This window comes from Micropterus dolomieu, linkage group LG10, assembly GCF_021292245.1.
Source record: "Micropterus dolomieu isolate WLL.071019.BEF.003 ecotype Adirondacks linkage group LG10, ASM2129224v1, whole genome shotgun sequence".
NCBI classification, from domain to species: Eukaryota; Metazoa; Chordata; class Actinopteri; order Centrarchiformes; family Centrarchidae; genus Micropterus; species Micropterus dolomieu.
In genome coordinates this window covers 28,707,521-28,718,940 of record NC_060159.1, presented here as the reverse complement: position 1 = coordinate 28,718,940, position 11,420 = coordinate 28,707,521, and the positions used below count along the sequence as shown (strand labels likewise).

The following is an 11,420-nucleotide window of genomic DNA, read 5'->3' as shown; positions in this document are numbered from 1 at the left end:
TAGGATGCTGGAGAAATTGTATATCTCATCTGACCTGATCCTCCAGGAGAAGCATGAAAACGCTGCTGAGGACACAGATGTCTGGACCACCTTGTTTAATATGGATCTGCAGCAGAAAATAGTTGGAGATATTATCTTTCATATTATATTGTTAGATGGTATTATGAGTAGTAATTGCTTAAGTACAAATACTAAATGTGAGGGTTGATATTTTTAATCTAAAGCTTGTGCTTTCATTCATCAACTGACCAAAGAATCTTAATTCAAAGTCTACTTAATAGCTTTTTCCTGAGCTTTCAGTCATGCTATTTCCAAACTCAGATTCAATTTTAAACAAACATGGATGAATAAGAAGTGGGAAACTGTGCAAACTCCTTCTACTGCTGAAGACAGTGACTTGGTTGAAAGTTGCACAAAAACACATCAAGTGAACCTTCAGTTAATGTTATTTTTTATCTTGTATCTTTAAGCTTGTGTTTGTGGAATTATAAAAAGAAAACGATTCTACCACTATGTAGAGCTCACAGAGCCCCAGGGGTGCAGTAAAAACACAAATCATTTAATGTCATTTAAAAAGTCTATTATTATTATTCATTTTTATGTAATGTTTCACTTCTGAGATTTGAATTTTAACTTGAGACAATCTGATGTTCCTGCATGTTTCTAAGAGCTGATTTAATAAAAGTCCTGCTCTCTTTGTTGGTTTTCAGCTCGTGCTGCAGAAAGCTGCCTCTGCATCTGCTTCACTCTCGTTATCTGGATTCTGGAGGTCTCGGAGGGAGCTGAACCCCGACAGTGTTCGGTGTTCGGCTTTGCTTCAGTAGTTTCTCTGCAGGAAGAAGAAGCAGGAACAGTAAAGAGAAAAACTTTAAACTACTTTATAAAGGTGAAAACATCAACATTTTGTTTTGAGCCCTTAATGAGACAGTGTGAGCATGTGACTGAATATGATTGTGTATATTTAACAGAACAGCAGAGTCAGTTAGCTCAGCAGCAGATGTTCGTCGCTTTGTTTCCTCACATTCGTCGGTTTCCTTTGCAACCAATTAACATAAGCAGAAAACAAACACCTGTGGAGGAATGTGGTTAACCTGCCTGCTGACGCCGTCCTGCATTTGTATATATTCCCACCTGACCTTATCTCCTCTGACCTGAGCCTCAGACAGCTGCAGCACAACTCAGCGTCCAAGGGGGAACTTCTTATAATGTCATCTCTCAAACATCTCTTTCATTACAAACACAATCAGGAACAGAGCGGCCTGCTGCAAAGGTCCAGACCTGGAGCAGATACAGACCTTCAGTTGAGCTTGTTTTACAAACCACTCAGAGTTAATGCTGGACTGTGTCTCCGCTCTCTGATCCACACATTTAACACATTTAGATTACACAAAAGTCATAGTTTGAAATGATCTCATAGCAAACAAAACACTAACAGGACTCAGGACGGTGTTTTCTACATCCTGCATCAGGTTTGAAGATTGATCTCCTTCGTTACAGACGATCCCACTCAGAGTTTAGTCCACCTAAACAGCCTGAGGCCGTGTGGCTGAGCATAGTTTAAGCAAGCAGGAATGTGTGCAGACAGAAAGCTGCAGCTAAATCACTTTAATGTGTCAGTAATAAGCAGGTGAGCTGAGCGAGAGTCTAGACACCTTAATGTGGTGCGTTCAGGTTCGACTGTGTAATTACAGCTTTGTTTATATTGATCTGAGCCATTAAAGTCACCTCTGTGAAACAGCAGATCAGAGCTTAGAGCTTAGCTTAGCATAAAGACTGGGAACAGCTAGCCTGGCTCTCACACCTGCACATGGTCTGATTCAGCTGGACAAAAACAGGAATGTGAATGAAATGTATGATGACTGATATCAAAATACTTCCACAACAGAGTCCAAGGTAATGTAAGTCTTAAAGACACAGTGTGCAGGAGTTAGTGACATCTAACAGTGATTTTAAATATCTCTCACCTCACCCTCCCAACCGACCGCGCAGGAGGACCTACGGTGTAAAACTCATGAAAAATGAGAAAGGTCGGTGTTTGGTTTGTCTGCTCTGGGCTCCTGTAGAAACCTGGTGATGTAGCATGGCGGGCTCTGTGGAAGTGGACCCCGCTCCCTCTTCTAAGTCAGGGAACTCCAAACATTTTTGATTGTGGGCAGAAAAATATTGAATTTTTGTAATTCACTTGGGGCTTTCATTATTCGGACGTGGGCGTGGTTTCATCTAGTTTGTTGGAAAAACGATAGACGCAACCAGGCTGCCCTTACCTGACCCTGCAGCCTGTGAGCAGCTGGTCTCCTGCAGGTCTCATTCAGTCGGGCCTGGATAGAGTTCCTGGACCTAAACATGAGTATTTCAGATGTTTGGAGAACAAAAGCTTTAAAACAAAGTCAGTGGGCACAAAAGATCTGAAAATTAATGATAATGTTTAATAAAGTGTTCAGCTTCACTACAGACCTGATTTACCATCTGTCCTCTCTCTCCTCTCTGTCTCTCTTAACTTTAGTGGCATGAATGTGTAACAACAATATTGCCAAAGCATCATACAAACTACATAAGAACAATCAACTACATACATTTCATTAAACAAGTAATTAATGTGTATGTGTGTTTGTGTTAAAAAAATTAAAAAATATAAAAAATTAAAATAAATAAACAGTAAACGTGTGTGTGTGTGTATACTAATAGACAAAAAATAAAATAATTAATTGATTTAAAAAAAATAATTTTTAAAAAAAGGAAAGAAGTCAGTATCAAATGTAAAAACAAAAGAAAATTACTAAAATATCAAGCAATCAAATAATAATTTGAAAATCTGTACAATTATTTATGAGTCTGAGGTTCCACTGGTTGTCCTCACTTCATGAGAAGACATATTTTGCAGCAATTATTTGACATTTGGGCATTTATCCCAGTATATAGGGGAGTTTCTGTGTGTCTGATATGAATTCAAATTCAGGGTATATTTAGGAAATGTTTGCAAAGTTTGTCTTTTATATTTGGGGCATGAGATTAGAAAGTGCAGCTCTGTCTCTGCCTGTCCCCTGTCACACTGGGAGCAGTGTCTCTCCTCTTGTGGTAGCCAGCTCTGTCTGTGGCGACCCTTTTCTATGGCCAGGCTGTGTTCACTCAGTCTGTATGTTGTCAACATTTGTCTTGGTTTAGGACATGTTATTGTGCTCAGGTAATTTGCCAGTGTGATTTCTCTTTTTTGGGTCAAATAACATTGTAATTTACTTTGTGTTTTGGTCATTTCTTTCCAGTATTCAATATATTTTTCTTTCTGTGTGGGAGAAGAATGCTGTTTGTTTGTTTCCAATCTTCATGGCACATTCACTTTTTGTATACATGTTCTTAATCAAATCATATGTTTTTCCTCCAATGCCAATTTCAAGTAGCCTATAGAAAAGGCCATTGTGCCAGATGGAATCAAAGGCTTTTTGGAAGTCAACAAAACAGGCATATACCTTTCTTTTCTTAATGTTTAATTTTTGATCAATTAAAGTCTGGAGGGTAAATATATGGTCCGTTGTGTGGCAATTTGACAACAAACCTGCTGGATTTTCTGTTTGTTTCTGATCTTTTTATTGACTTTGAAGAACATTTAGATTTGATCTGCATTTTTCTTCCTCCCTCATTTTTGTCTCATTTCTGCATCTGTAAGATCCCTTTCTGTAAAATGAAATGAAACAATAAGTGCAAAGAAAAGCAGGTGTGATGATGCACGAGAAAAACTTAAACTGACTTTTCAATTCAAATTCAGTTTTTTTTATATAGCGCCAAATCACAACAACAGTTATCTCACAGCGCTTTTCATAAAAGAGCAGGTCTAGACCGTACTCTGTGATGATATTTACAGAAGCCTAACAGTTCCTACCAAGAGCAGCACTAGGCGACAGAGGCAAGGAAAAACTTCCTTTAAGAGGCAGAAACCTCGAGCAGAACCATGGCTCAGGGTGGGCGGCCATCTGCCTCGACCGGTTGGGGGTGAAAGAGAGAGAGAGAGAGAGAGAGAGAGAGAGAGAGAGAGAGAGAGAGAGAGAGGAACAGAGAGAGAGGGATGTAAGGAGAGAGAGAGGAGAGGGAGGCAGCCTACACAATATACACACAGAGGTACAGACAGTAAAGGTGATGTTGCTATAGACTAAATGAAAAATGGTACAGATATTTATAGTAGTGTTAATGATAACATTCGTAATGTTAATGATTATAATAACAATAATAACAATAGGACTAGTAACAATAGTCGTTGTAGCAGAGGGTGTCGAGCAGGAACACGGGGGCAGCAGGTGACCCGCAACCACAGATCCAGACTCCACAGCTCCAGAGCCAGAAACACCTGCAGGAAGTGATAGGAACTTCTGTGTTTTGGAAACACTGTTCTTCTACCAGCATGAAGTTGTAGGTGAACTTGTGTCAGTTCAGTGTCTGTGGTTGTTTAGAGACAGAAAGTTGCTTCTAGTTTTGTGTTTTAGTCAAACAAATGAATCAGTGATCGTGTTTCACAGTTGTGCTGTACTGGGAACTGCAGGCTTTTATTCTGAAGTTTGGTGGATTAATCGATCGGAGGAAAATTCACCTGCAACTATTTCAACCAAAAGCTAAAGATTATTAAATGAACATAATGAACTGAATTATGGACAAAACAAGATGTTTTAAAACGTCACCTTGAGCTCTGGGATGTAGTGATTAGCATTTTCAGTTTTCTGTTTTACAGATCAAATGATTCAGTGAATAACTGAGAAAATAAATGGCAGATAAATTGACAATGAAAATAATTGTTGCAATGACTCAAATAAAAAATACAGAATAAAAAACAATCAGTTTATGAATTTCAGCAAAGGCTTAATTAATTTATTTAATAAAATTAAATGTTTGTCCCTTTTAGGAAATGACAGCGTGTTGTAATCGCTCCCTGAACAGAGACACTAAAAACAACAAGTTAGCTTTGGGAGATACATCACTTATCTCCCTTTTTGACACCTTCGGTGGACCACACACACTATTGTCCAACACAACTGCAGTTGGGCTAAAACTCAGGGACTTCTTTTTTAAAGTGTTGAGTTTCGGTTTGCCCTTCCACTCTGTTTTCTCAGCAACTGAAATAACACATTTGACCATGGGAGGATGGCATCTTTGAGCTTTAGTCAAAGCATCGTGAGTGGGAGGCAGAGGTGTAACAGGCCCAGACTCACTCACGGAGTCTGTTACTTTCTCAGCCTTGTCTGCCTTGCAGCTCACTGGATCACCACCATGGGACACGCTTTCTTTAGAGGAAAGTGAAGCAAAAGGTGAGTCAGACAGCTTCATTTCCTGTGTATTTTCACCCGTCGCTGGTCTTCTGCTTTCCCTGTCAGAGAGGCAAAACAGTCAAAGATGAAAGGTTTTAAACAGTCATTTGTTGCCTCATGCGTTTGGGAGTCTTGCCGTTGGGGCTGGGAAGAACTAAATATTTACCCCACACCCGTTGGTTGATTGTAACTTGGGCCAGGTTGCTCCCTCTTCCAAGCTCTGCACTCAGCAATCAAATGTCCAGGCTTGCGACAAAAGAAACCGATTCTTTCTCCCATTTTACTGGGAGACACGTTGGGACGACTGTTAGGGGGATTATGCACCGGCTGCTCGGTTTTTTGAAACCCTACCCGTGAAGACACATCGCGCTTAGTGAAGGTGGCCTTATGCAGAAGCGGAAACTCGTCTGCGAAGATGTAAAAATACTACGTTACAACTACAAGTTCTGCATTCAAACTGTGATAAGAGAAAAAATTACTTTGAGTTTTAACAGTGAAAGTACTCATCATGCAAACAACACCTGTAAGTTAAATAGACTGTATATAGTATTATACACTGTAAATTATAATATATTATAAACTGATTAGGGCTGGGCACGTTAATGCGTTATTATTGCATCAATTAATTAACGCCGACAATTATTTTATCACATGTTAACGCAGTTTTTTTAAAATTCTCATTTTGAAAGTTCGTTGCTCACTGGCTCTGAATACACATACAGTCAAACCATGGGTCACAGGGGAGGGGGTGTTGATCAGTCTGCAAATCACCCACCCAAACAGAGTGGAGGGTGAGTGAGTGAACACATGCACATAAGAACCCCATCCCAATGCTTGAATGTAGACATTGTCCCAACCCTACTGAACATAGTATTTCTGTTGCTCCCTGATAAAAGATACCTGCTAATACCTGTTCAGAAAGACAGAAAGAAAATTGGACTCTGATGGTAACTTGTTTTAACAAGATAGATAAAAGGTAATGCCCTGGCAGTGGCAAATAGCTTTGGTTTAATATTTGATTTGATTAAATTAATGTTTACGTTATAGGTATAGATTTAGGTAATATTTTCTTGCTTCTGTGTAAAGGGAATACTGCTGGTAAAAAGCACATTATTTGTTTAAAGTGTTTGCAAACCACATGTTATTGCACTTTTGTGTACAGTGGGGAGAACAAGTATTTGATACACTGCTGATTTTGCAGGTTTTTCATACTTACATATTGAATGCAAATTAATTATTAAAAAATCATATAATGTGATTTTCTGGATTTTAGTTTTAGATTCCGTCTCTCACAGTTGAAGTGTACCTATGATTAAAATTACAGACCCCTACATGCTTTGTAAGTAGGAAAACCTGCAAAATCAGCAGTGTATCAAATACTTGTTCTCCCCACTGTATATAGTAGTACATTTAAATTACAAGTGCGCAATACACTACTTTAGAATCCATTATTCAATTTTGCGCGTAACAATGCGATTAATCCCAAGAAAATCAAGTGATTATTTTGTGATTAAAAATTATAATTGTTAACACTAATATATACATATATATATATATAATACTATGTTTGTGAGGATTAAACTCAGCAGGAAAAGAAGAGTACTTGAGCAACACAATATATCAAGACTGTTGAGTTTTTGTCTTCAAACTTTTATTGAAGTGAATGAGAAGCTCTGCAGCCATCAGCAGCTACTAGATGCTCCTCCAAGAAAACTTTATTAAAGTAAAAATCAAAGTCAGCACAGTTTATACACAAGTTCAGCCCTGAGGAGATCATTTCACCATTTCTAAGAAAACACATTTCTGACATTAAAGGCACAATCAGTGAGTCAGATGTTAACCAAAGTGAAGCCTCGTCCACCACCAACATTTAAACCACAGGACTGGAAGTTGTCTCCCTCCTACACAGAACACAGAGACACTGAGGAGTCAGGCCAGAATCCAAACCCAGGATAAAGAGGTTCAGTGAATGTGGTGTTGAAGGTGTGGAGGTGGATCAGTGTGTCAGAGGAGACTCTGTAAAAGGACAGAGTGCCAGCAGGACAGTCCACATACACTGCTACTCTGTTAGAGGAGGAGGAGGAGGAGGAGGAGGAGGAGGAGAGAGGGAGGACTGTTTCTCTGTTATTGTGACAGACAGAGTAACGACAATCAGAGCAGCTCAGACTCCAGGACTGATCATTCATTCCAAACCCACATTCATCACAGTCTCTCCTTCTGATTCCTCTGTAACTCACTGATATATAAACTTCTCCTCTCCACTCGACCTCCCAGTAACAGCGACCAGTCAGATCATTTCTACACAGCAGCTGCCAGCAGTCAAATCTCTCTGGATGATCAGGATATGGCTGCTCCTCTGTCACCACCGTCACCTTCCTGTTGTTGTCAGACAGTTTAAGGTTTCTGTGTGCTGTGTTTGTGTCCAGTGTGAGTTCACAGAAATCTGATGGAGAGAACGAGACACAACACAGCAGCAGTTTATCATCAGACACATCTGAAGGTTTATAAAGTTTAATGATGATGTATTTAGTCAGTAATGTTTGAATGAATAAATACCACAACTATCAACTTTGTATTGAAAGAGAAACTGACTGTGTGCTGTTTTGTCATCATGAGTCAGATTGAATCCACACTTACACTTCCTCAGACCAGATTTTAACCATTGCTCTCCACCATGGTCCACCCTGGAGGAAGAAACACAGTCAGTGATATTCACAGTGAATATGAATCCTAACTGTCAGTGTGACAGAGAAACAGGCTGAAACGCATCTGTGTCAACTGTCTGCAGGATTCTGTCACTGTCTGAAAAAAAGACCTGAAGAAGAAGAAGATGAAGACAACTACATACATGTTGTTCCGCTAAATAAATAGTTTGACCGGCATTCATGAACAACTAAACTGTTTCCAGACTGTTCTCAGATCAGTCTGACCACCAGATTCAACTTGTATTGTGTAATTTATATGTCATTTATATGTTTATATGAAACAAAATGTCTGTAATGAGGACAGAGAGTCCATATGATGTACAAATTGTAAAGCTTTTTGAGACAAGCTTGTGACTTTGCACTTGATAAATAAAACTGAATTCGGAATTTCATATCAGTGAAGGACTGATACAAATTAGGGATGAACAATATAACAATAAATTTGGACTTGGAATTTTTTTATTAAGATGTTTATTTTGTAAAATGTTACTAAATTTTGCTTTCATATTTGTTGACAAAGAGTTTATCATGATTTTAAGTTTTGAATGTTCTACCTCAGATTTGTGAAGAGATCCACTGTTTGAGATCAAGTGTTGACCATAAAGAAGTGCTTAAACCACAATTAACCATTAGGTTCCTTCAAGTTTCAGTCAGAAGCAAAAATCATCAACAAATAATTTGATGCTGATTTGATACTTATTGTGATGATTATCAATAACGAAAGATATGAGACTTTTTATCGTGATAACATTTTTGTCCATATGGTCCAGCCCTAGAACAATCAGCAAATCATTTACAATGTAATTGTATGTATCTAAACTATGCAAAGTAAAAAAAATTACACAGCTAAATTCATCTCAACAAATTTTGTAGTTGCAATTTCAGTCTGGATCAAAGTGTTGAACAGACCACCAAACACTTCTATACATAGAGCCATGCTGCTAGCAGGGCTCACATGAGAATGATTTTACATCAAAGTTTCTGATGTTTCTAATGAATGGGTGTTTTCAATCTATAAGACTGCTGGAGATCCATGTGTTTCCTAACTCAGGCCTACTCACTGCTCGGAACAGAATTACAAAAAATAAGAAGATGATGATGGACTCCAGCGGACTGACATTAAATTAGAGAAAATAGAGACACCTGCAGAGTGTGAGCTCTTGTATTCTGTCCAAACCTGAGAGTATCCAGTTTCCGGTGTGGATCTTCCAGTCCAGCAGAAAGCAGCTTCACTCCTGACTTTCCTGGATAATTGTAGCTCAGATCCAGCACTCTCAGATGGGAAGGGTTCAAGCTCAGAGCTGAGGCCAGAGAGGCACAGCCTTCCTCTGTGATCAGACAGCCTGACAGGCTGGAATCAGCAAACCATCATGAACTCTGTCAGTAGGAAACTAATGAATGAACCTAAAACCAGATGAGGAGGTTTAAAAGAAACAGCTTAATACTGACCTGAGAGTTTCCAGGGTACAGTGTGGACTCTCAAGTCCAGCAGACAGTAGCTTGACTCCTGAATCCTGCAGGTTGTTGTTACTCAGGTCCAGCTCTTTCAGACTAGAGGACTGGGAGCTGAGAACTGAGGACAGAGCTTCACAGCTTCTCTCTGAGAGGTTACAGCCACTCAACCTGAAAAGGGATTAGCAATGGACACAAACTAAATGATTTATTTGTCAAATATAAAGTTAAGCATTTTTGAATTTGCACATTCATAGATGCACCTACAGAGCTTTGTTGGAGGCTTTGACCACTGGCAGCAGCCTCAGAAGAGCCTCCTCTGAAGCAGAGTATTTCCTCAGGTCAAACACATCCAGATCTTTTTCTGAGGACAGTAAGATGAAGCCCAGAGCTGACCACTGAGCAGGAGAGAGTTTATCTGTGGAGAGACTTCCTGAACTCAGGGACTGTTGGATCTGCTCCACTAGAGAACGATCATTCAGTTCATTCAGACAGTGGAACAGATTGATGCTTCTCTCTGGAGACAGATTCTCACTGATCTTCTTCTTGATGTACTCAACTGTTTTCTGATTGGTCTGTGAGCTACTTCCTGTCTGTGTCAGCAGACCTCGTAGGAGAGTCTGATTGGTCTGCAGTGAAAGACCCAGGAGGAAGCGGAGGAACAAGTCCAGGTGTCCGTTTGGACTCTGTAAGGCCTTGTCCACAGCACTCTGGTAGACATGTTTTAATTTAGGTTTCTCTCTAAAGACTTTAGACCGCCGGGAGGTTGTTTGGTCTTCTGCCAGCAGATTGACACCAGAGTTGATGAAGGTCAGATGGACATGAAGAGCAGCCAGAAACTCCTGAACACTCAGATGGACGAAGCAGAACACCGTGTCCTGGTACAGCCCTCTCTCCTCTTTAAAGATCTGTGTGAACACTCCTGAGTACACTGAGGCTGCTCTGATATCGATGCCACACTCTGTCAGGTCTGATTCATAGAAGATCAGGTTTCCTTTCTGCAGCTGCTCAAAAGCCAGTTTTCCCAGAGACTCAATCATCTTCCTGCTCTCTGGACTCCAGTGTGAATCTGTCTCAGCTCCTCCATCATACTTGACGTTCTTCAGTTTGGACTGAACCACCAGGAAGTGGATGTACATCTCAGTCAGGGTCTTGGGCAGCTCTCCTCCCTCTCTGGTCTCCAACACCTCCTCCAGAACTGTAGCAGTGATCCAGCAGAAGACTGGGATGTGGCACATGATGTGGAGGCTTTGTGATGTCTTGATGTGGGAGATGATTCTGCTGGCCTGCTCCTCATCTCTGAATCTCTTCCTGAAGTACTCCTCCTTCTGTGGGTCAGTGAACCCTCTGACCTCTGTCACCATGTCAACACACTCAGGAGGGATCTGATTGGCTGCTGCAGGTCGTGTGGTTATCCAGAGGCGAGCAAAGGGAAGCAGGTTCCCCCTGATGAGGTTTGTCAGCAGCACATCCACTGAGGTGGACTCAGTCAGGACCTCATTGTCGTGGAAGTCCAGAGGAAGTCGACACTCATCCAGACCGTCAAAGATGAACACAACCTGGAACTCTTCAAAGCTGCAGATTCCTGCTTCTTTGGTTTCAGGAAAGAAGTGATGAACAAGTTCCACCAAGCTGTACTTTTTCTCTTTCAGCACATTCAGCTCTCTGAAAGTGAATGGAAATGTGAACTGTATGTCCTGGTTGGCTTTGTCTTCAGCCCAGTCCAGAGTGAACTTCTGTGTTAAGACTGTTTTCCCAATGCCAGCCACTCCCTTTGTCATCACTGTTCTGATTGGTTCATCTCTTCCAGGTGAGGCTTTAAAGATGTCTTCTTGTCTGATGGTTGTTTCTGGTCTGGCTGGTTTCCTGGATGCTGTTTCAATCTGTCTGACCTCATGTTCATCATTGACCTCTGCAGTCCCTCCCTCTGTGATGTAGAGCTCTGTGTAGATCTGGTTCAGAAGGGTTGGGTTTC

The 11,420-nt window shown here is 40.5% G+C and overlaps 1 protein-coding gene across 1 annotated transcript in view; it reads right to left on the bottom strand.

Moving 5' to 3' along the window:
* Positions 1-6,917: 6,917 nt before the first annotated feature.
* Positions 6,918-11,420, bottom strand: part of LOC123977326 (NLR family CARD domain-containing protein 3-like) — a 7,226-nt gene continuing 2,723 nt past the window's right edge. Inside the window, exons 5-9 of the mRNA XM_046059914.1 lie at positions 9,713-10,496; positions 9,443-9,616; positions 9,171-9,344; positions 7,926-7,972; positions 6,918-7,731 (exon numbers count right to left, since the gene is read on the bottom strand). Of these exons, the coding sequence (XP_045915870.1) occupies positions 7,190-7,731; positions 7,926-7,972; positions 9,171-9,344; positions 9,443-9,616; positions 9,713-10,496 (1,721 nt within the window). The 3' untranslated portion in view covers positions 6,918-7,189. The remainder of the gene's footprint in view (positions 7,732-7,925; positions 7,973-9,170; positions 9,345-9,442; positions 9,617-9,712; positions 10,497-11,420) is intronic.